This window comes from Hyla sarda, chromosome 3 (assembly GCF_029499605.1).
Source record: "Hyla sarda isolate aHylSar1 chromosome 3, aHylSar1.hap1, whole genome shotgun sequence".
NCBI lineage: Eukaryota > Metazoa > Chordata > Amphibia > Anura > Hylidae > Hyla > Hyla sarda.
In genome coordinates this window covers 131,166,233-131,192,293 of record NC_079191.1, presented here as the reverse complement: position 1 = coordinate 131,192,293, position 26,061 = coordinate 131,166,233, and the positions used below count along the sequence as shown (strand labels likewise).

Genomic DNA, 26,061 nt, shown 5'->3' with positions numbered 1-26,061 from the left:
AGTCTGAATGTAAGTTATCAGAGAACTTCCGCTTGCTAGTGGCTCTTCATTTTGACCATATTAAAAGATTATTGTAACTAATAATGCATATGACAAAGTGAATATATGAAGTATACCTACTGGTAATATACATATATAAAAACACAACCTGGTAGGTTATAAATACAAAATTTAAAAAAATTATTTCCTCACCCAAATACCAGTCGACCCGCTTCCATTAACCAGAAAGCATTGAACAACGCACCAGCTGCAAATATTACCTGAAAAGTAAAATTCACCATGAACATTGCTTTATGCAGTAATGACAGTTCATCCCTCGCTGACTGATCATAATCGGAGTACATCTCTTTTTTAAGCAGTCTTACATATGCTATGTGGTCAGGAGCCAGATGTTACACAGTAATGGATTTTAGAATATCCTGAAAATCCTGTTCACAATGTACGGCACAGAACCTTGTGGTTTCTAGGGCATGTTTTGTGAAGTTTAAATAAAAATAAATAAAATCAAGAGCCTTATAACTGGACTATGTACATAATAAGTAAAACCAGCACTTCAGAGAAGACTACATAACTTTACAGAGCGGAGGTTTTGTTGACACTGGTCTATTACCACTAAATTACTAAGAATGAATGGCTAAAACTGGATCCTTTATTGAATAATGTGAAACAAGCCACAATGCCAATATGAACAAAGCCTTTGCTGATATCTATTTTAATATATTATTGTTAATATTGCGGCTTATTAATGCATTATTATTATTATTATTATTATTCTTACCTGCCCTACACAAACAAACAGGCTAAATATTATCGTTCCTAACCTGTAAATAGAAAGAACAATTTAAGTCAAATAATCATTTAAAAAGGTAGGGTCACATGTAATGGAAATGCTGTGGATTTTCTGCAGCGGAAACTCCATGCAGAACATCTGCAGCACTTAAAAATAGTAGCAGCAAAATGGAGGAGTTTAAAAACAAGACAAAAATCGATCAAATCTATCAATTTAGGTGTAAAACATAACTGGCTATGATTTATCAATACTGTGAGGAAAAAAGCCAGTTGATTTGCCCATAGCAAACACCACAATTCTTTAATTTCTTATTTAAAGTAAACAAAAGCTGTGAAATCAATTTGTTACTCGTTTTCAATCAATATGTGACAAAGGCAAAGGCCAATTCTTAGACTGTAAACTAAGACAGTTTAAGAATTTGGGTGACTAACCTTCAGGGCTCAGGCTGCTGCATTCTTAGGCTGCATTCACACCACGTTTTTGCAATACTGTTCCCGTATCAGGTTTTTGAGGAAAAACCGGTTCCTCAAAACCTGACTAAACTGTATCAAAACGTGTCTACAAATTTTAACGTAATATACAGTTAAAAACTGTATACAGTTTGAAAAATGACATCCGGTTGCATCCGTTTTTTAAGAAAAAAACATACGTATTTAACTTTTCACTCCATTTTGAATAAAATTTTACTTGTTTGATTGAAATTCCAAGAAAAAGAACTGTGCGAAGTCAAAAACCGTATGGTGAAAACCGGATGGAACTGTACGCACATACAGTTCTGTACGGTTCCCATTGACTCCCATGTTAAAAAAAAAAAAACATATACAGGTTAATACAGTTTTTCACCCGGACCAAGAAAAGTGGTAGACAGGAAAAAACCTGACAAAACCGTATAGGATGCAAAATGGACACAACCTGATGCCTCTTTTGGCATACGGTTTTCAATGGAGAGTCAATGCATACGGTTTCATACGGTTTTCACATAGAAAACGTATACGGGAACTGTATTGCAAAAACGTGGTGTGAATGCAGCCTTAGTCTGTCTATTTTAGGTTTATTCCAACCATTACTTGGCGCAAATGGCAGCAAAATTTTATGCCAGAATTCTAGCACATTCATGGTGCACAGTGTCCAAACTTAATGGGGGGGGGGGTATTTCAGGATTAGAAAAACAGAGCTAACTTCTTCCAAAAACAGCATCAACCCTGTCCTCAGGTTGTATGTGGTATTACAGCTCTATTCCATTAAAGTGAATGGAGGCAATTTGTAATACTTGGCACAGTCTGAGGACAGGTGTGATTTGTTTTTTGGGGAAAAAACTTGCTCTGTTTTGCCATTTCTGGATAACCCCTTTAAGCCATACCTGGTAAGAAGAGAAAAGAGAAGGACCATGCCTCGTGTATTACCCAAGGTACCAGGAGGGGTAGAGGGTGGACTGTACCAGCCTTTCGGTTGGCCGCTCACCTAATGGTAGAATTTCAGCGCTTAACACCCCTGGAAGGGGGTATAGTCAAAGCCTGTAGTGAACTGCAAAGCCCAAAGGGTCACAAGGATGGAGGATCCGATCCTGTTCCGTAGAGTAGGTAAGGGAAGTAAAAAGACCCGAGCTTCAGGCGCTGTTCAGAGTTCCATTGGTTGAATGAATATTCAAATCCAAGTATCTCATTTAAAGTGCCATTAGGCGCTATGTTTATTTAGGAAATCCCCAATGACGCGTTTCGGAGGTAGAACCCTCCTTCCTCAGATTGGCATTGCCAATCTGAGGAAGGAGGGTTCTACGAAACGCGTGTCTTTTTACTTCCCTTACCTACCCTTTAAGCCATGTCCTCCTAAATTCGAAAAGTGTCTAAAACTCCAAATAAATGTCATGTAAGACAGTTTTTTATGCATATTACGCCAGAATTCTGGTACATTTGCAATAGTAAATCTGCACAACAGTTTAGTTTTTGTTTTTTAGCTAAAACTAATATTTTTATATTTTTTTTACTTTAATAATATGCACTGAAATCTTCAGCAGAAAATCAACTACCAAACAAGTCAACACCAAATTCTGCATAATTTTATGCTTTTTATTATCCAATCAATTTAAAGGGGTAATCAGATACAATTACACTTTTTTTTTTAACATAATGGACTCTGGCTGCTTTACAAATACAAAAAAAAAAAAAAAAAAAAAAAAAAAAAAACACATCTTTCACAATCTCCTGCAGCTGCAACTCCAATGGTGCCGGGTTCCCACTGCTCCCTGTGCTCCCTCTGATGTAGGCCCTGCAGGAAAATCACTGGCTGAAGCAGCTTACCACAGTGGGTACTGACTGGCTGAGCAGGCAGTTCCTGCCGGGTTGTCACATCAAAAAGAAGAAGGGAGCAGGACCAGTACGATTGGAACAGCGGTGGATCACGTCAGGTGCATATGCTTTGCTTTTTTTTATTTGTGAAGCACTCAGAGTTGATTATAAAAAATTGTATCACTTGAATATTCCCTTAAAGGGGTACTCCGCTGCTCCTCCCATAGACTTGCATTGAGGGGGCGGGGTGTGCTGTCATGAGGGGGAGGGGCTATGACGTCACAAGCTCCCGGAACCGGCTCCAGTGTTCTGAACAGTTAGTTCCAAATGCTGAGCAGCGGAGTACCCCTTTAAGTGTTTAACAAACAAAATGTTTCTAAAGTTATCTATCTGTAAGCCAGAGTGAATTAAAATAAATATGTATGGAAGGGCCTCCCCACAAGACAAACAACTGTGGGAATAAACATATCACTATGACGAACATTCTTTAAATATGCCTACCATCAGTGCCACAGCAAAAACTAATATAGGAAAAAAAAGAAAGTGTCAGGTTTGTAGTAACATACCGAATTCCAAATACTCGGTCAATAAGAAATCCTCCAAAAAAGCAAAGGATGACATTGGGCCAGGAATAAAAGGCATAGAGTTGCATGAAATCAGCAGTGTTCACCTTCATGTCCTGCAGGAAGGAAATCAATAATAAGTAGAAGTAAACATTTATTAAAAGGGGAATTACTATCTCAATGTTGTTTATTTCAAATCCATAGGATAGTGGAAAACAAGCTTATTGGTGAGGGTACGAGAATGGAGACAAAATTATCCCCAAAATGAACGAGCTCACCGCGCTTGTGCGGACAACACTTAAAGGGGTACTCTGGGGAACTAAGCCCATAGCCCATCCTTTCCTTCTCACCAACTTATTTCGTTTTCAAAATATCATTCGTTAGCTATACAGAGCAGTTTCCCCTTTTCCAGTTGTTACTTACATGCAGGGAGTGAGGAAAATACATCATACAGCCATCCACTGTGTCTCTGTCCAAGTCCCTTGCTGAAAGAAGCCCCCACCCTATTGAGAGACACAGACCAGGTGGTTTCTGCCCTGCAATGATGAGTCATGCTCCTTTAGCTGGGAGGTGTGTGTAGCCTCAGCCAATCAGACACTGAATCTCTCTGCTCTTAGAGAGGGAGTTGGATGGCAGTGAGAAAAGAGCTGCAATGGCTGCGGGGAAATTTAGTATTTATGCTGAAGAGAAGGAAAAAATGGCAAAGAATATCAAGCAGCCAGAGAAGACAACAGGGGCCACAGGAGCCATGCATATCAGGCAGGATCATTCACAGGGAACATATCCAGGAAGTGTGGTGACTTTTTTTTATATGTACTTTCCTAAACACCCCTTTAGTTCATCCCCTATGGAGCACTCAGACATTTCCAAGTTCAGTGCCCGGAAATGTTTGCCAGCCCCACAGAGAATAAATAAAGCGCTGGCCATGCACTATGTGTTGCCTCTGTTCCGGGGGCCACCACCAATATGCTTGTTGTCCCCTATCCTGTGTATAGAGGATAATTTCTTCAGATGGGAGTACCCCCCCCCCCCCTTAAAGGGGTAGTCCGGCCCTGAGACATCTTATCCCCTATGCAAAGGATAGGGGATAAGATGTCTCACCGCGGGGGACCCCCACAATCTTGTATTCACCACCCACCTGTTTGAGCTGCAAGCCACGATACTCCGGCTCCGTGGTAGCTACCCGGAGTATCACTGTTTGTGACCTGGCACCGCGGCGTGCAGCTCAAACAGGTGGGTGGCAAATACAGTGGTCCCTCAAGTTACAATATTAATTGGTTCCAGGACGACCATTGTATGTTGAAACCATTGTATGTTGAGACCATAACTCTATGGAAACCTGGTAATTGGTTCTGAAGCCCCCAAAATGTCATCCAAAAATAGGAAAAAGTGAGGATTAAAGATAAATAAGTAGATAACTAATACAGATAAAGCAAATCATTACATATATAAGTAAGAAAGATCTGCTGGGAGCTGTAAATCACTGTCTATGTCAGTGTTTCCCAACCAGGGTGCCTCCAGCTGTTGCAAAACTACAACTCCCAGCGTGCCTGGACAGCCAAAGGCTGTCCGGGCATGCTGGGAGTTGTAGTTTTGCAACAGCTGGAGGCAACTTCTTTGGGAAACGCTGGTCTATGTAGAGGACAGGAGCTTCTTCAGGGTCCTGTACAGTACATGCAATGTCCTAAAAAAAAAAAAAAAAAAAAAAAAAAAAAAAATGGAGCCGCCCTCACCTGATGCCCAAAGGAGAAGCTAACCGTGGCAGGTAAAGAGTACAGAACATGTAATACCTCCCTGTACTGTAGGGGGCGCTTCCAGACACCAGTCAGTGCATACACTTTAGGAATACACGGGCTTTACCAGTGAAATATCCATTCTGATTGGTCGGTTCTTCCAGCCATTGACACGTTTCGCTGATTCCATAGCATTGTATGATGAGTCTGGTTTCAAGTTACAATGGTCCAGAAAAGACCATTGTATGTTGAAACTATTGTATGTTGAGGCCATTGTAAGTTGAGGGATCACTATACTAGATTGTGGGGGTCCCCAGCGGCGGGACCCCCGCGGTGAGACATCTTATCCCCTATCCTTTGGATAGGGGATAAGATGTCTCAGAGCCGGAGTACCCCTTTAAGCAAACAAAGAAGGCTGAAACTCCCAAGCACAAGTTGGCGGTAAAATAAACCGTAAACACTTACCAGTTGAACCTGAGTTTGTAAAGCTGAAGGGTTATCATAGCAAAAATAACTCCCTGAAAGAGACAATGCAGACATGAAGTCAGAAGCTGCACAATGTAAAATAGGCAAGGTTTTAAGAGGCTGGAACTTAGAACACAATGCTTTACATCATATATAAACATGGTTGATGAACTGCCTCACGTAATACAACCAGAGGAACCCTGCCACATCTATAAAGGATTCCCAGTAAATAAGTCACATGCCAATGTGTTGGACTGTCAGTGGATGGAGGGTTCATGAGCCATTAGCCGCTTCCTGTAGGCCCACGTCTGTGCCCACTAGCTACACAGCTGATGCCCCAAAACCTGTGCACTAACAATCATGAAACTTTCTATATCCCAGAGCAGTGTTTCCCAACTGGGGCGCCTCCAGCTGTTGCAAAACTACAACTCCCAGCATGCCCGGACAGCCGAAGAAAACGCTTACGTATGGCTTATTATTTCTTATAAAGTTTACACGTTATTGAGAGTCAGTTGGTAAAACATGTCCCTATTGCTGTAACCCAGGCTACCACACCAGAGCACATGCAGCTGTTTAGACATAGTAACTCTCTATGGCAGTGTTTCCCAACCAGGGTGCCTCCAGCTGTTGCAAAACTACAACTCCCAGCATGCCCGGACAGCCTTTGGCTGTCCGGGCATGCTGGGGGTTGTAGTTTTGCCACAGCTGGAGGCACCCTGGTTGGGAAACACTGTCACAGCCTGTGTGACTGCAGGAATTCTACAGCATCCACACCGCACCCTGTACCAAGAGCCTTGTCACCAGGGAACCAGAGAGATTATGTAGATGTAACAAATAAGGAGATGACAACAGGGCAGAGGGAATCAGGCCTGATGGGTTTCAACTGCACAACTCTTTTGTTATCAGAGAAATAAGTGGCAGGCAGAGGTCCCTGGCAGGAGCTTACCCCTCCTCTCTTCATTTTAGGCACATGAACGCTTGGCCCACCTAAACATTCATGTGTATGGAGGGATTGAGAGAGAGAAAGCTGCTGTTCAAAACAATCGCATCTGTATGGATGGGTACTTTTAAATAATAGTTTGTAACATTTATTTCAAAGAAAGATCCATGTGGTTGAAATTAGAGATGAGCGAACTTACAGGAAATTCGATTCGTCACAAACTTCTCGGCTCGGCAGTTGATGACTTATCCTGCATAAATTAGTTCAGCCTTCAGGTGCTCCGGTGGGCTGGAAAAGGTGGATACAGTCATAGGAAAGAGTCTCCTAGGACTGTATCCACCTTTTCCAGCCACCGGAGCACCTGAAAGCTGAACTAATTTATGCAGGATAAGTCATCAACTGCCGAGCCGAGAAGTTCGTGACGAATCAAATTTACTGTACGTTCGCATATCTCTAGTTGAAATCATTCATTTTTATCACCTTTCATCTAATGTATGTATGTATATGAGAACCTTAAAGGAAAACTGTCAGCTTGCTCCCCCCCGCACTAACCAGCGGTACTGGCTGGTAGTGCAGGGGACGCTGATCAGTTTGATGCTTACCGTGCCCGGATCCGCCCGGCCGTTCTGCCGAAATCTTCGATTTTCTGTATATGTTAATTAGGCGCTAACTGGCACAGGTCGGGGTTATTGGCACTCTGACGTCAGCGCCGCTAGTCCGCAGCACCACCCAGCTCATCAATATTCCTCCCCTCCCTCCACCTCTCTCTCCATTACAGAGCGGGGAGAAGAGGGAGAGGAGAAATATTGATGAGCTGGGCGGTGCTGCGGCCGGCGGCACTGACGTTAGAGTGCAAGTTAAACCGCCTGTGCCAGTTAGCACCTACTTTGCATATACAGAAAAACTAACTGGCACAGGCGGTTTAACTTGCACTCTGACGTCAGTGCCGCCGGCCGCAGAACTGCCCAGCTCATCAATATTCCTCCCCTCCCTCCACCTCTCTCTCCATTACAGAGCGGGGAGAAGAGGGAGAGGTGGAGGGAGGGGAGGAATATTGATGAGCTGGGCAGTTCTGCGGCCGGCGGCACTGACGTTAGAGTGCAAATTAAACCGCCTGTGCCAGTTAGTTTTTCTGTATATGCAAAGTAGGTGCTAACTGGCATAGGCGGTTTAACTTGCACTCTAACGTCAGTGCCGCCAGCCGCAGCACTGCCCAGCTCATCAATATTCCTCCTCTCCCTCCACCTCTCCCTCTTCTCCCCGCTCTGTAATGGAGAGAGAGGTGGAGGGAGGGGAGGAATATTGATGAGCTGGGTGGTGCTGCGGACTAGCGGCGCTGACGTCAGAGTGCCAATAACCCCGACCTGTGCCAGTTAGCGCCTAATTAACATATACAGAAAATCGAAGATTTCGGCAGAACGGCCGGGCGGATCCGGGCACGGTAAGCATCAAACTGATCAGCGTCCCCTGCACTACCAGCCAGTACCGCTGGTTATTGTGGAGGGAGCAAGCTGACAGTTTTCCTTTAAATTGGAACTCCGGTGGAAAACAAATGTTTTAAAATCAACTAGTGCCAAAAAGTTTAACAGATTTGATGGAAAATCTCCGCGCGGACATTCCGGTGAGTGCAGGATCCGGCATAAACTGCCGGCGTTAGGCGGCTATACATTCCGTGCAGTCTCTGCACAAAGAATGAGTGTGTTCATCCTTTGTGCGGACAAGGAAAATGGAATTTCCATGGCAGATGTTTCTGGCACATAAATTCTGCCATGTGCACACAGCAGCAGAATCCCGTTGAATGCTGCAGCGGAATATCCCTGCAAATATTCCAAGCGGAAATCCGACGTGTGAACCTAGCCTAATCCTTCCAGTATTTATCAGCTGCTGTATATTACAGAGAAAGTTGTGTAGTTCTTTTCAGTTTGACCACAGTGCTCTCTGCTGACACCTCAGTCCATGTCAGGAACTGTCAAGAGCAGAAACAAATCCCCATAGCAAACCCCTTCTGCTCTGGACAGTTCCTGACACAGACAGAGTTGTCAGCAGAGGGCACTGTGGTCAGACAGAAAAGAACTCTACTTCCTGTGGAGCATACAGCAGCTGATAAGTACTGGAAAGGATTAAGATCTGTATATAGAAGTAATTTACAAAACTGTTTAAACTTTCTGGCCCCAGTTGATTAGAAAAACATTTGTTTTCTACCGGAGTACCCCTTTTAAGGGAACCCAACACCAGGGTCAACTGCGCTGTTCTGAATATCCAGGTAGATAGTGTGGGGGACCCTGTTTCTAACACTTCTTACCATGCAGCCGTTCCAGAGATGATATTTTCTCCCGCCTACCCCAGTCGATGTCACCGCCCCAGTCATGCTGTGAGATTGAAGCAGGTATGAATATTCATGACGGGGGCGGTGATATCAGCTGGGAAAGACAGGAAATAGAGTTGCTCATACTGTAGTGGCCCATCTTCATTCCGCAGGACAAGGAATTAAAGGGGTATTCCAGGAAAAAACTATTTTTTTTTTTTTATCAACTGGCTCTCCAGAAAGTCAAACAGATTTGTAAATTACTTCTTTTAAAAAATCTTAATCCTTCCAATAATTATCAGCTGCTGAAGTTGAGTTTTTCTTTTCTGTCTGGCAACAGTGCTCTCTGCTGACATCTCTGATTGTCTCGGGAACTGCACAGAGTAGAAGAGGTTTCCTATGGGGATTTGCTTCTACTCTGGACAGTTCCCGAGAAAGGTGTCATTAGAGAGCACTTAGACAGAAAATAACAACTCAACTTCAGCAGCTCATAAGTACTAAAAGGATTAAGATTTTTTTTATAGAAGTAATTTACAAATCTGTTTAACTTTCTAGAGCCAGTTGATACATAAAAAAAAAAAAGTTTCTTTCATTTTTCAGAGGCCTTTTAAAAAATGAAAGAAGCGATCCAATTGGTTGCTATGGAAAACTCGGCAACGTTTCCTCTGGACAGGCGTTGATAAATCTCCCCCTAGGACCAAATTTATCAAACTGTACGAGAGAAAAAGTGGAGGGATTTTCCCATAGCAGCCAATCACAGCTCAGCTTTCACTTTACCTCAGCTCGTGAGCTGAGCTGTGATTGGTCGCTGTGGGAAAATCTCTCCACTTTTTCCTCTCACAAAGTTTGAAAAATCTCCTCACGAGTTTATGAAAACTACTGCTGAAACAAAGACTTTGGCCTCTGCAAACCTCAGCAAAACATCACAGGCAGGGAGTAGTCTCAGGAAAAGAAACCCTCCCAAACATTCACTGGTCACCCGGCCAAGATCTTGATAACATAATTCCTCTTACTTGTTAGCATTGAAGTGTTATATTACCACAGGGCACCAAGAAAACCCATGAGGCCAATTTTAGAGATGGTGATAAGATGTAGAGCTCCAAGCAGGACATATAAAAGGTCTATATAGATCTGTAATGCACCACATGGCGCTGCACTGCGTCCTGCCCACAACCCAGACATGGAGCCTGCAAAATGCCTGGTCTTGTTGAAAAAAAAATATATAAGAAACTAGCTTTTGCTCGCGGCTTCCCTCACGTTCAATTTGGGGTAACATAGATTTACTTTTTACGATCCTATAGTAATGAGGCCGCTCTGGGTAAAGTCTACGGGCTAGGGATCGACTGATATCGTTTTTTTAGGGCCGATACCGATAATCGGTGCAGGTTAGGGCCGATAACTTATATCGATATTCTGGTATAAGTTATCGGCTATTTAACCCCCTGCGACACCGCTGCAGATCATTGATTTAAAGCGGGCGCTTTAAATCAATGATCTGCAGTGGCTTTTACGGGGCCATAGGCCGCCGCCGCCACCACCCGCTTCTCTCCCCTACCTGCCAGGGTGCTCCGGGCCATCCATCCATAGTTCCTGTAGTGTCCGGGGGCGTTCCGGGTGGTCCGGTCCGGGCTGTCCTTCTCCGGCGGGCCTCTTCTCCACTCCGGGCAGGCTCCGGCCTAGTACGCTGCATAGATGTCGCTGCGCAGTGACGCCCGTGCGCAGCGACGCACCTGACGTCACGGCGTAGCGGCGTCTATGCAGCTTACTAGGCCGGAGCCTGCCCGGAGTGGAGAAGAAGACCGTGGGAGAAGAAGGACAGCCCGGACCGGACCACCCTCCACCCGGAACGCCCCCGGACACTACATGAAGGAAGGATGGCCTGGACCACCCCCATTACGGGTAAGTTTAATTTTTTTATTCACTCGGAGGGTGGGGGAGGGGCCCGACCGGTATAGCGGTATGGGAAAAAATCCATACCGGTATACCGCCTAGCATCACGGTGGGGGGTGCGACGCGGTGCGTCGGAGGTGCGGTGCGTCGGGTCGAGGGGGTGGCGGTCGCGGTGCGGTGGGGGCGGTGCGGGGGGCGGGGCATTATCGGCTTATCGGCAAGATAATTGCAGATACCGATAATGCCCAAAATCGTGATTATCGGCCGATAATATCGGCCATACCGATAATCGGTCGATCCCTACTACGGGCATCCAAACAACCCCAAACATTACATCTGCTGTTTCATGGAATTGAAGATCAACATCCTTTGAGGACTTTTACAGAGTCTGCGCGCAGGGGAACCCGCCTTCTCACGCTGCTTATATACTGCCAACAGTCCTCATATCCCGACCTGTAATATATGTACCAGGTATTGAAATATCTCCAGCCGTACGGAAGTTATGTGGGAACATACATTTATTTCCAATGATTTGCATGGGACTTTACACAAAACCGCCCCTCACAAATGGGGGGTAGTTAAGGGTTAAATTAACTATCCTATATTTTAAGTGTACATATAAGTAACATGTAACCAAGTATTATGGAAATATCACCAGCCGTTTGGAAGTTATGCAGTAACAAATATTTACAATAGACTTGTATGGGACTTTGAAAAAAAAAAAAACCTTTTCACCCCCTTAAGGGTAGAATTTCGAAAAATCCTTTCTTATTCCTTGTCTTCATCTTAAAAACAACACCTGTGAAAAAAATTCAGCTTTCTAGGTCCAAGGGTTTACGCTAGGCATTGATGAGCCAGTGAGTCAGGTCTTCTCCTTTTATATATAAGATGAATTGCCCTAAAGCGTTCTTTCAGCTCGCTGGCAGTCCAATGGGTATAGAGTCTTTTACATGGATCATTGTCCTGTGTCCCAGTGATCAGGTGACAACTCAGCAATCACTTATTTATGGCTGATCACTGGGATTGTGTGGCCCTAAGAATCATGGCTGGTCAGCCGCACATCTCCCTATTTGAAAAACGGATGTGCTACCAACAATGACATACCGTATTTTTCGCCCTATAGGACAATTTATAGGTGCAAAATCTAAAAAAATAAAGATTTTGAACCCAATAGTGGTCTTCAACCTGCGGACCTCCAGATGTTGCAAAACTACAACTCCCAGCATGCCCGGACAGCCGTTGGCTGTCCGGGCATGCTGGGAGTTGTAGTTTTGCAACATCTGGAGGTCCACAGGTTGAAGACCACTGCATAGGAGGTAATACTCACGTGTCCCCGCCGCTCCGGACCAGTCACCGCTGCCCTGTTGCTCCATCGCTGTCGCCGTGTCCCCGTCGCTCTGGAACGTCTCTGCTGCCGGCCGGGTATCCTCGCTCTCCGTCGCCGCCATCACGTCGTTACACACGGCGACGCACGTAAGCAATGACGTGATGACGAGGAAGGAGAGCGCCAGCCATACAGGGGATCCCTGAACGGAGAAGACACCGAGGAGGCAGGTAAGGTCCCTCCCGGTGTCCTGTAAGCACTAACCCGGCTATTCAGTCGGGCTGTTCGGGACCGCCGCGGTGAAATCGCGGCCGTCCCGAACAGCAGGGTTAGTGTCACTTTCCCTTCAGACGCGGTCAGCTTTGATCGCCGCGTCTGAAGGGTTAATACAGGGCATCACTGCAGGGACCGCCGCGATAGGAGTGTAATCGCCGTATAAGACTTTTTCTCCCAAGTTTTGGGGAAGAAAAAGTGCGTCTTATACGGCGAAAAATACGGTAAGTGATAAGCCACATGACCAATCCAGCGATCATTCGCACAATCAACGAGTTGTGTAAAAGGATCATTTTATAAGTGAGATCGGCATTCTTTTTGGATTTCTTTTCTGTCTGACCACAGTGCTCTCTGCTGACACCTCTGTCCATGTCAGGAACTGTCCAGAGCAGGATAGGTTTGCTATGGGGATTTGCTCCTACTCCTGACATGGACAGAGGTGTCAGCAGAGAGCACTGTGGTCAGATAGAAAAGAAATTCAAAAAGAAAAGAACTCCCTCTGTAGTATACAGCAGCTGATAAGTACTGGAAGGATAAAGATTTTTTTAATAGAAGTAATTTACAAGTCTGTTTAACTTTTCGGCACTAGTTGATTTAAAATAAATTGTTTTCCACCGAAGTACCCCTTTAAGCCATATGTCTCTGGCCGCATAGAATGCTGGGAAAAGGCAGAGACAGCAGAAAAAAAAAAGACTTGCACTAAAGCACTTCCGAGTGTGGGTCTAGTGCATGAAAACAGGACACAGTGACGGATGAAGGTAAGAGAAAAATATTACAGAGTATTAGAACTTGGCATCATGGGCTCAAAGGCTGGATAAAAAAAATATCCTGGAATACCCCTTTAATGCAAAGCCTGTGTGTAACCATAGCCTAAAACTGCTCCCTGATAACTCAATGTTTATGTCGGGGAACATATGTATAAAATCATGAAAGTAAAAGAAATATACCCGCACTCACCGATAGGCTAACGACTCGATGCTCCTCAGACCGGGACACACCGGGGACTCAGGCTGCAGAAATGAGTGGCGCTCAGAGGCAAACTACCGGTGTTTTTGCACAAGCTTGTTTGCATCTGAGCGCCACTCATTTCTGCAGCCTGAGTCCCCGGTCCGTCCCGGTCTGAGGAGCATCGAGCGCGGATATACTTCTTTTACTTTCGTGATTTTGTACATTGATTCCACTTTTCATATCATACCCTGGCACCACCGTCTACTAAACGTAGGATAGAGGACTTATCTACAGCTACTACCGCTCCACACCTGGTAACCAATTAATTGCCGGATGGAGCAGTGCCGTCTCATTATCTACTTTCTATATGAACATATGTATAAGCCGCACAATGACTTAACACCCACAGCACAACTCCTTCCTATAGTCCCCTCAATAAACCCAACCTGTATATCCAGGAGCTGCTACATGTACAGTGAGCGGCTCACACCTCACAGGTATTGTGCCATCTACAAGGAAAACTGAAGGAAACTCCGGCTATCCTGACAAAAAAGAGGCTCCTAACTGATCTTTCCTGCTTAGCAAGAATCTCAGCCACTCACTGTGTAAGGAACGACAATGGTTCCCGGTTGCCTGATCCTGCAATGCAGGTAGATCAGGATATTTGGGAACACTAGTAGTGATATTCTAGGATAGAATATACCAGTGTTTCCCAACCAGGGTGCCTCCAGCTGTTGCAAAACTACAACTCCCAGCATGCCTGGACAGCCTTTGGCTGTCCAGGCATGCTGGGAGTTGTAGTTTTGCAACAGCTGGAGACACCCTAGTTGGAAAACACTGAAGTATACCTTTATGTTTGTGGGTGGTTTTCTATTGCCATCTATAAAAGCATAATATTAAAAAACAAAAGTATGCAACATAACCTAAGACGGCACTAGAGATGAGCGAACTTACAGTAAATTTGATTCGTCACGAACTTCTCGGCTCGGCAGTTGATGACTTTTCCTGCATAAATTAGTTCAGCTTTCCGGTGCTCCGGTGGGCTGGAAAAGGTGGATACAGTCCTAGGAAAGAGTCTCTTAGTACTGTATCCACCTTTTCCAGCCCACGGGAGCACCTGAAAGCTGAACTAATTTATGCAGGAAAAGTCATCAACTGCCGAGCCGAGAAGTTTGTGACGAATCGAATTTACTGTAAGTTCGCTCATCTCTAGACGGCACCTATAATACATTAGACTGCCATATTTTATCTATCCGTGAGGCCCCATGTATAAAGTGAACGGTTGCAAAAAAACATGTCCATTTATTGCCAACCTCAGTTTTCATGCACAATGCCCACTGAGAACAGAAATCAATAGAATATTTGCCGGGTATTGGGGGAGATCCTACTCTGATACCAAATACCAGCTGGGCACACACCTACAACTCGCCTTTTCACAATGGGGGAGGTTTTATCAAAACCTGCGCAGAAAAGGTGTGGTGCATTTGGCCATAGCAACCAGTCAGATTACCATTTTTATTTTTTAGAGGCCTTTTTAAAAATAAAATAAAAACAATCTCATTGGTTGCTATGGGCAACTGCACAACTTTTCCTCAACACAAATGCTTAGGAATGAGCACAATTAACTATAGACTCAAATCTACTACATAACTTTGAAGGTCCTTTAACCCCTTAAGCACCAAGCCCATTTTCACCCTAAAGGGGTACTCCGCCCCAGGACATCTTATCCCCTATCCAAAAGGATAAGATGTCTGATCGCGGGCTCAGCTGCAGCACAACTTTGTCATTACTGCACAGAGCAAACTCGCTTTTTGCCTAATGACGGGTGATACAGGGGCGGAGCATCGTGATGTCATGGCTCGGCCCCTCTTGACGTCACGGCCCACCTCCTTAATGCAAGTCTATGGGAGGGGGCGTGATGGCCGCCCCTCCTATAGACTTGTATTGAGGGGGTGGGCCATGACGTCAGGAGAGGCGGAGCTGTGCCGTCACGACGCTCCGGCCCGTGTATTGCCCGTCATTAGGCAAAAAGCGAGTTTGCTCTGTGCAGTAATAACAGAGGGGTGCTGCAGCCGAGAACTCTGGGGTCTCCAGCAGCGGGACCCCAGCAATCAGATATCTTATCTTATCCTTTGGATAGGGGATAAGATGTCTAGGGGCGGAGTACCCCTTTAAGGACCAGAACATTTTTTGCACATCTGACCACTGTCACTATAAGCATTAATAACTCTGGGATGCTTCTACTTTTTATTCTGATTCCAAGATTGTTTTTTCGTGACATATTTTACTTTATGTCAGTGGCAATTTTTTGTCGATACTTGTATCATTTCTTGGTGAATCCAAAATCTGATGAAAAATTTGAAAATTTTGAATTTTTTTAACTTTGAAACTGTCTGTTTATAAGGAAAATAGACATACCAAATAAATTATATATTGATTCACATATACAATATGTCTACTTTATGTTGGCATCATAAAGTTAACATGTTTTTACTTTTGGAAGACATCAGAGGGCTTCAAAGTTCAGCAGCAATTTTCCAATTTTTCAAAATCGGAATTTTTCAGGGACCAGTTCAGTTTTGAAGTGGATTTGAAGGGCCTTCATATTAGAAATACCCCATAAATGACCCCAATATAAAAACTGCACCCCTCAAAGTATTCAAAATGACATTCAGTAAGTGTATTAACCCTTTAGGTGTTTCACAGGAATAGCAGAAAAGTGAAGGAGAAAATTCAAAACCTTAATTTTTTACACTAACATGTTCTTGTAGACCCAGTTTTTGAAGTTTTACAAGGGGTAAAAGGAGAAAAAGACAAAAAATTTGTAACCCAATTTCTCTCGAGTAAGGAAATACCTAACATGTGGATGTGAAGTGTTCGGCGGGTGCACTAAAGGGCTCCGAAGGGAAGGAGCAACAATGGGATTTTGGAGAGTGGGTTTTTCTGAAATGGTTTTTTGGGGGCATGTCACATTTAAGAAGCCCCTATGGTGCCAGAAACGCAAAAAAAAAAAAAAACACGGCATACTATTTTGGAAAATACACCCCTCAAGAAATGTAACAAGGGGTACAGTGAGCCTTAACACCCCACAGGTGTTTGACGACTTTTCCTTAAAGTTGGATGTGTAAATGAATTTTTTTTTTCCTACTAAAATGCTGGTCCCCCCCCCCCCCCCCGTTTAAAATTTTTACAAGGGGTAATAGGAGAAAATGCCCCCCAAAATTTGTGACATGTGGACGTCAAGTGCACTGGGGGAGAAATACAATGCTCAGAAGAGAAGGAGTCACGTTTGGCTTCTGGAAAGTTAATTTTGCTGAAATGGTTTTTGGGGGCTTTGCACGGGGTGCTCAGCAGGCATCCCGATCCGGTCCCCGTCAGAGCGTATTTTACGCTGCAGATCTGCCGCTGAAGGACCCCTGCATGGTGGTTTTACATGTGCCTGCTCGGAGCGGCGATACGCCGCTTCGAGCAGACACACTGTATTGTGCGAGTTGCAGTGCGCATGCACAGTACACTCGCACATCGCGGCAGCTCTTGGCCAAGCTCATGGAGCAGGCATAGCGGCTGCAATGTGTGCGAGTACACCGCGCATGCGTGGCAACTCGCACATAGCAGTGTGTCTGCTCCTAGCGGCGTATTTCCACTCCAAGCAGGCACATGTAAAGCCACCATGGAGCGGGCCTTCAGCGGCAGATCTGCAGCGTAAAATACGCTGTGGGTCCGCTCGTGTGAACGCTGTGGGTCCGCTCGTGTGAACGCTGTGGGTCCGCTCGTGTGAACGCTGTGGGTCCGCTCGTGTGAACGCTGTGGGTCCGCTCGTGTGAACGCTGTGGGTCCGCTCGTGTGAACGCTGTGGGTCCGCTCGTGTGAACGTACCCTAAAGGTAATTTCTCACCAAGATCAAAGCGAGTAACTAGGCCATCAATATTATTGATGGGGAATAACTTTACTCCCTATATGGCCGCAGCAGAAAAACTATCATTTCTGCAGCAGCAAAGCTGCAAAGTTGCGATTTTGGGACAAATGTGGTAAAGTTTTAAACATAAAGCGGGGATTTATCAAAGTTGTCTATTTCTCACATCAATATAGACCAACCTACAGAGAGTTAGGCCGGTCTATTGTGCGCCTAATTTATCAAAAGTCGCACGGCTCTTGATAAATTCTGCGCACAGACTTTGGGATCTACGGTTTAGACTGTATTTAAACCTGCTCCAGCATGGTCTGACATTTCAGCGTACTTTTGGCCAATGCGACTTTTCGCCGAAAAGTTGCTATTGATAAATTCAGCACCAATGCATTTTTCCATCTAAAATAGACTAGAATGCATCATGTTCTAAAAATCCTCTAAAGCAAAATTGTCGCATGTAGTTAGAATGTGACTTTCTGTGCGACAATTTTAGACGGGAAAAAGCAGTCTAAATCCTTTGATAAATATCCCCCAAAAAGTCAATGTATTTCCTATCTGCAGTTGTGGATTTTGCAGTAAAGTCTGAAACAGTTGCGGATTTCGACTTCCCCGTTGACTTTAATGTGCAATAAAGCCACAGCAGATCTGGGACAACAACTGACATGCTCCACATTGAAGTTCTGCAAAGATTTTGCGTCCATTTTGTTTGTGACATCTCATCTACATTTCTGGCACTGTAAACGCTGCAGGTTTTCCGAGAGCAAATCTGCCAGGCGTGACTGTACAAGTGAAAACAGTTCCCTACGGGTACAGAGAAATCAACTTTATCATCCTATACTAGGCAAAGTTACGTTTTCAAAGCGCAAAAACGATGGAGGAATTTACGAAGAAATTATTTTGTTCCGTCTTTTTTGGGGTGGTGCGATGTTGCCAGCCATTGCGCCATGGTTATTAAATTGTCGCACTTTAGTGCAAAATAAACTTTCCCTATTAATGATTGCAACTTGCCTGTTGCACGTCCTTTTTTCCAAGTGTGGTCTGGCTTTGTGTGGCTATGTGCCCAGGTGGACCACTTTGCGCCAACATAATGTGCCCAAGATGAAAAGTCGCACTTTGTAAATTGCTAAGCTCGGCAAAAGTCAAAACATAAAGTGATTTAAACTAAAGTACTTTCGGTATTGATCTACCCAGAAAGTTGTACATTTGTGCACAGAGTGCCTGCAACCAAACACCTGCGACAAAAAGAAAAACACCCCTAAACAGCATGATAAATTCCCTTGAACGAGTCTCAGAAGAGATATATATATATATATATATATATATATATATATATATATATATATACACACATATACACACACACATAATATAAATAATATATATATATATACACATACATACACACACATTATGTATATCAGGGATGTGGAATTTCTATCGCCCGACGCCCCGGACTAGCAGTTTTGGGCGCCGGGTAGGTGCATTTGTCCGGCCCTTAGCCCAGCTTCGGGCAAGCAGGGCCGGACCTGACAAGTGCGGCGGTGATCTGCAGTCTGTATGGAGCGGGCACCCGCTCCATACTCTGCAGCCTGTATCCTCGGAAGCAGGGGAGATGAGAAGCTGTGTATTTGTCTTCTCTCCCCTGCTCTGCAGACGTGCGGGTGGGGGGGGGGGGGGAGATGAGGGGGCGTGGCTTCTTGCTCCCCGTGCAGACCTGCGTCCTCTGCCTTCACTCCCCCCAGCTGTAGCTTCGGAGAGCTGAGGGGAGGAGGCGCGTCTGCACGGGGAGACTGTATGTGGCGCTCTGCAGTATGTATGGAGCGGGCTCGGGATTCCTGCCAGCTCCATACTCTGCTGCCCCCGGCTGTTCTCAGTAGCCGGGGGCCGCCGCTAATAGCCAGCATGCGGCCGCGGCTGGCTATTAACCTTTTAGATCGCCGCTGTCAAAGCTGACAGCGGCGTCTAAAGCCTGGGTTCTCAACCTGGGGTACGCGAAAACGCTGACAGATACCGGCCATGCATTGGCCAGTATTTGTCAGCGCATAGCCGCGGCAGCTCACTGTACAGTAGCGCGGCCAGAGATGCGGCCGGGGCTACTGTAAGTGAACTGCGTGGTTGCCAGGGAGACGTGTGGCCTCCCCTGACGTTGCGCGGAGTTGCCGCACAGCGCAGGGGGACGTCACACGTCAGTGCGGCCCTGTGGAACATCCCGTGAAGCAGCAGGCAACGGGACCACAGGACGCCAGGTAAACAACTGTATGGCACAGAGGGGGGGGGGGGGGGGGACTGTATGGGACGGAGGGGGAAACTGTATGGGACGGAGCACAAGGCATTAAGATGGAGGGGGAGAGGGATAATGGCGGAGGGGGGGGAGGGGAGTAATAAAGCACAAGGCATTGAAATTTTATGTCTTGTGCTTTATTACTCCCCTCTCCCCTTCCATCTTAATCCCCCTGCACCATTCCCCCCTTCCTCTGATCCCCCTTTTGCCATATCCGATAATAATGGCACAAGGGGATTAATATGGAGGGGGGAAAATGACAAAAGGGGATCAGAGGGAGGGGGGAATAATGACACAAAGGGATTAATATGGAGGAGGGGGGGGTTGATTATCCCCCCCCCCCCTCCATCTTAATCCCCTTGTGCTATTATTATCCGATATGGCAAAAGGGGATCAGAGGGAGGGGGGAATTATCAACCCCCCCACCCTTCCATATTAATCCCCCTGTATCATTATTCCCCCTCCTCCATCTTAATCCCCTTGTTCCATATTGGATAATAATGGCACAAGGGGATAAAGATGGAGGGGGAATAATGGTAAAAGGGAATCAGAGGGAGGTGGGAATTGTGGGACAGGGGGAGTAAGACGGAGGGGGAATAATAGCACAAGGGGATTAAGATGGAGATGGGATGCATTAGTATAAAGGTAAGAACACGCCTTTTGCCTGCGGGTACCCCTCGCTCGCAAGTTCCGCGTGAGGGGGTACCCGTGGACATACTTTCAGGCCTTGGGGGTACGGTCGCCGAAAAGGTTGAGAACCACTGGTCTAAAGGGACATTTGAATGCTCCCTGGTGGGCTAGGGGGGTGGATCACCCCCCCCCCACAGCGCGATCGCAGGGGGGCGATCCACTATGGAGGTAGCCGGAGAACTTACCTCTGCTTCCTCCTGTCCCGGCTCTGTCATTGATAGATCCTGGCTGGACCAGGCTCTATCAATGGATCACAGAGCACACAGATTAATAGAGTTCAATAGAACTCTATTCATCTGTCTGAGGAATCTAATGATTCCTCCTATAAGTGTAATAAAGTGTAAAAGTTTTAATAAAAGTTTGAAAGACACCCAGTGGTCTTCAAACGGTGCCCCTCCAGATGTTACAAAACTACAATTCCCAGCATGCCAGGAAAGCCGTTGGCTGTCCGGGCATGCTGGGAGTTTTAGTTTTGCAACATCTGGAGGGCCACAGTTTGAAGACCGCTGCATTAACCCCTTCCATGTTAAAAGTTCAAATCACCCCCTTTTCCTATATAAAAACATGTAAACATAAAAATAAACATATTCGTTATTGATTTGTGCGTAATTGTACAACCTATTAAAACATAACATTATGTATCCCGTACGGTAAATGTAATAAAAATATCAAACCACAGATTTGCAATTTTTATAATATCCCAGAAAAAAAAGTTAAAAAGCGATTAAAAAGTCAGATCAATGCCAAAATGGTACCGATACAAAAAACAGATTATGGTGCAAAAAATGAGCCCTCATACAGCCTGGTATGCGAAAAAATATAAAGCTACAGGGGTTAAAAAATGGCAATAAAAAAAATTAGAAAAAGTTCAGAATTAGTAAAACATGACGTAAACGATACAAATCTGGTATTGCTGTAATCAGGCGCCTAAAGTATAAAACCAACAGTTTACCTCAACCACAAGGTAAATGGCCCAGAAAAGAAAAACCACCAAATCTGCTAAATTATCTTTTACTATTTCAATTTCACTTCCCTTAATATATATATATTTTGGTTCAGAGAATATGTTATTGAAAAATTAAAAGGTATCATTATAGTAGGTAGTTATGGCTATTATAGGGCGAGGAGGAAAAAATCAGAGCGTAAAAGCGAAAATTGGCCGGACAAGTGGATCGTCATGAGGGACAAGTAGATTTTGCTCCATTTTAGTCCCGTGGACAAGTAGTTTTTTATAAAATTTCCACACCCCTGTATATACATATACAGATATAGATGGCTCCAAATCTAAGCTCTACTCTTGGGCATTTATAAAATACCTTTGGTTTTCTATTGTCAGCCTCAGCAGTTCAAGTTGTATGAAGGAAGTAATGGCATGAAAATGGATCCCAACAGTAAGAGCTGCAGCAGTGTCTGGGGAGACTAAGGGCCCTATTACAAAGTGAGCAATGTAAGCGAGCGCTAATCCCATAGATCGGTGCTTGTTTACGGAACCTATTACAAGGCTCGACCAGGGCTAAATAAGGGCGCTTTCTCACTATAAAAATGCACCCGTTATGAACGCCCGTTATAAAAAGAGGGGAAATCGGCAGTTATACGGCCGGTACAAAATCACTAACGGCTATTAGAAAATCCCATTATAGTCTACGGGATTTTTCTAATATTCGTTTTAACCAGTTATCGGCCGTTATTTTGTGACGGGAGATAGTAACGGGAGAAATAGTGCATGCCATATTTCTTCTGTTCATTTGCCAGTCACAAAATAATGTCCGTTATTAATAAAGGGCGATAACGGGTTAAAACGGCTATTAGAAAAATCCCATAGACTATAATGTTAGTGATTTTGTACCGGCCATATACCTGCTGATTTCCCCTCTTTTTATAACGGGCGTTCATAACGGGTGCATTTTTATAGTGTGAAAGCGCCCTTACTTATGCCACCCTCTGCTTCCATTTTTAGCAGATCATAAAGTGATCAGCCGATGAACGGTCGCTCAGTGGTTGGCTGATCGCTGGCCCTATTTCACAGGGTAATAATCGTTTCATGTAATAGGGTCCTACCGCTCAATAGGAACAGCTGACCTGCTTATTACCCAGGACTGGATGGAATGACGACTATATAAACAGATCACTGATTACACGGACAATGTTCTGCTCTCTCAGTAGGATCAGACCAGCTGACCACACAATGATCCTCTATATCACAGAAAGAAATTACGGGAGGATTTGTATGAGTTGGAAGACACCTGACAATATTACAAGTGTGAGGTGTAAGCACCCGCTGTGCCCCTCAGGGACCCTGGGATTATACAATGAGCTTCTTTATCATTGGAAGTTACAGGAGAATGTAAATGTGCTCCTGATTTAGGATCAGCGGGGCCCATATGCTAGGTCACATGGTAGAGCCATCCATCTATAGAGGGACAACACAGTTTTGTAAATGTGCACTAAGAGCCACAAGCTGACATGTTGATGTAGGACTACAATCCCCAGCATGCAATAACTGCCGGATCCAAGTGCTTCCCAGCTGATGTAGGACTACAATTCCCAGCATACACTAAACCTGAACCAAGTGCTTCCAGCTGATGTAGGACTACAATCCCCAGCATACACTAACAGCTTGATCCAAGTGCTCCCATCTGTTGTAGGACTACAATCCCCAGCATACACTAACAACCTGAACCAAGTGCTCCCAGCTGATGTAGGACTACAATTCCCAGCAAGCACTAACAGCTTGATCCAAGTGCTCCCAGCTGTTGTAGGACTACAATTCCCAGCATACGCTAACAGCTTGATCCAAGTGCTCCCAGCTGTTGTAGGACTACAATTCCCAGCATACACTAACAGCTTGATCCAAGTGCTCCCATCTGTTGTAGGACTACAATTCCCAGCATACACTAACAGCTTGATCCAAGTGCTCCCAGTTGTTGTAGGACTACAATTCCCAGCATACGCTAACAGCTTGATCCAAGTGCTCCCATCTGTTGTAGGACTACAATTCCCAGCATACACTAACAGCTTGATCCAAGTGCTCCCATCTGTTGTAGGACTACAATTCCCAGCATACACTAACAGCCTGATCCAAGTGCTCCCAGCTGTTGTAGGACTACAATTCCCAGCATACACTAACAGCTTGATCCAAGTGCTCCCAGCTGATGTAAGACTACAATTCCCAGCATACACTAACAGCTTGATCCAAGTGCTCCCAGCTGATGTAGGACTACAATCCCCAGCATACGCTAACAGCTTGATCCAAGTGCTCCCAGCTGATGTAGGACTACAATTCCCAGCATACGCTAACAGCTTGATCCAAGTGCTCCCAGCTGTTGTAGGACTACAATTCCCAGCATACACTAACAGCTTGATCCAAGTGCTCCCAGCTGATGTAGGACTACAATTCCCAGCATACACTAACAGCTTGATCCAAGTGCTCCCAGCTGATGTAGGACTACAATCCCCAGCATACGCTAACAGCTTGATCCAAGTGCTCCCAGCTGATGTAGGACTACAATTCCCAGCATACGCTAACAGCTTGATCCAAGTGCTCCCAGCTGTTGTAGGACTACAATTCCCAGCATACACTAACAGCTTGATCCAAGTGCTCCCAGCTGATGTAGGACTACAATTCCCAGCATACACTAACAGCTTGATCCAAGTGCTCCCAGCTGATGTAGGACTACAATCCCCAGCATACGCTAACAGCTTGATCCAAGTGCTCCCAGCTGATGTAGGACTACAATTCCCAGCATACGCTAACAGCTTGATCCAAGTGCTCCCAGCTGTTGTAGGACTACAATTCCCAGCATACACTAACAGCTTGATCCAAGTGCTCCCAGCTGATGTAGGACTACAATTCCCAGCATACACTAACAGCTTGATCCAAGTGCTCCCAGCTGATGTAGGACTACAATCCCCAGCATACGCTAACAGCTTGATCCAAGTGCTCCCAGCTGATGTAGGACTACAATTCCCAGCATACGCTAACAGCTTGATCCAAGTGCTCCCAGCTGTTGTAGGACTACAATCCCCAGCTTGATCTAAAGGAAGCAGCACCCGTGACCCCCCCCTACCTCACCCTATAACAATACGATGCCCACACTTCCGCTCACTCACCGAATCCCAGGAAGCACATGAGGACCAGCACCACGATGCGATGGGCCAGCCTGCTGGGGTCACAGATGGCCGGCATCTGCCTCTGGGGTACACTGCTGGAGAAGCCATTGTCGCTTCCAGGGAGCAAAGCTTCCTGCTCGTCTTCCAGCGCCATGTTCCCCGAACTACAGTCACGTGACAAGCGTAGAGTCACATGACGACATCTCACGTGACTAGACGTAAACGTGCGTGGGAGAAAACGGGAACTGTGCTGGGGTGTGGGGATCTACATTGTACTCGCTCTTGCGTTTTTTTACTCTCTGGCAATGTTTCCCAACCAGGGCGCCTCCAGCTGTGGCAAAACTACAACTCCCAGCATGCCCGGACAGCCGTTGGCTGTCCGGGCATGCTGGGGGTTGTAGTTTTGCCACAGCTGGAGGCACCCTGGTTGGGAAACACTGTTTTTTATCGTCTGGGGGTCCTGCGTCCACACACAAGCCAAACAAAAAAAAATTGTGGTACAAAATTGAAAACAAAACTCCCTTTTGTCATTTTTGGGGGCTCCCGATTTCTGCGCAGTGCACTTTCTGGTAAAAATGGCACCTTATCTTTATTCTGTAGATCCATACGATTACAACAATACCCACATTATATAGGTTTGATTTTGTTATACTTATTTGAAAAAAAATTACGAAAATTTTTTCGTACGAAAATTTGTACATTTAGAAATGTCCTCTTCTGACCCCCATAACTTTTTTATTTTTCCGTATACTGGGATGTGTACTTTTTGGGCCATGATCTGTAGTTTTTATTGGTACTATTTCTTTTTTGATGGGCTTTTTGATCACTTTATTGATCATTTTATGCATTTTTTTAGGGCATACAAAATGACCTAAAATATGTAATTTTTGACCTTTTTTCTAAGTAAACGCCATTGACCGTGCTGTTTAATTAACGTCATATTTTTATAGTTTGGACATTTACGCACATGGCGATACTACATATGTTTATATTTATTTTTGTTTACATATATATATATATATATATATATATACATTTGTATTTCTTTTTATGGGTAAAGGGGGGTGATTCAAACTTTTATTAGGGAAGGGGGTTAAATCACATTTCTTAACTTTTTTTTTATACACAATTTTTTTTATTCCCCATCAGGGGGACTATAACATGCAATAATTGGATTGCATACACTGAACAATGCTATGCTATGGAGTAGCATTGAACAGTGTTATCGGTGCTCTGCTGCTCCAGACTGCCATGGCGGATGGCGAGGTGGCAGGTAAGAGCCCTCCCGCCGTCCTCTCAGCTGATTGGGACATCACAATCAACTTTAGTTTTTTTTGACAAAAAAAATGGATTTTTTTGGGGGGTATCATTTTGGTATTTCACGCTGCGCAAAATTTGCGGTTGCAGTGGGAAATACACTATGTATTCCTTGCTCACTACACACAGGGCTTTCCGGTGGCAGCCCTCTGGGTGTAGTGAGTTTTAGAGGCGGGGCCGTGTGCCGGCGTGACTGTGATGCGCAGCTCCGCCTCCAAAACTCACTGCACACATAGGGCT

At 45.0% G+C, this 26,061-nt stretch overlaps 1 protein-coding gene across 2 annotated transcripts in view; it reads right to left on the bottom strand.

The window, feature by feature from the left end:
- MFSD1 (major facilitator superfamily domain containing 1) overlaps positions 1-24,696 on the bottom strand; it is a 63,497-nt gene extending 38,801 nt beyond the window's left edge. For both annotated transcript variants that reach the window (XM_056565048.1, XM_056565049.1), the window contains exons 1-5: positions 24,505-24,696; positions 5,837-5,889; positions 3,642-3,754; positions 779-821; positions 193-260 (exon numbers count right to left, since the gene is read on the bottom strand). In XM_056565048.1, coding sequence (XP_056421023.1) covers positions 193-260; positions 779-821; positions 3,642-3,754; positions 5,837-5,889; positions 24,505-24,658 — 431 coding nt within the window. In that variant the 5' untranslated portion in view covers positions 24,659-24,696. The remainder of the gene's footprint in view (positions 1-192; positions 261-778; positions 822-3,641; positions 3,755-5,836; positions 5,890-24,504) is intronic.
- Positions 24,697-26,061: the final 1,365 nt, after the last annotated feature.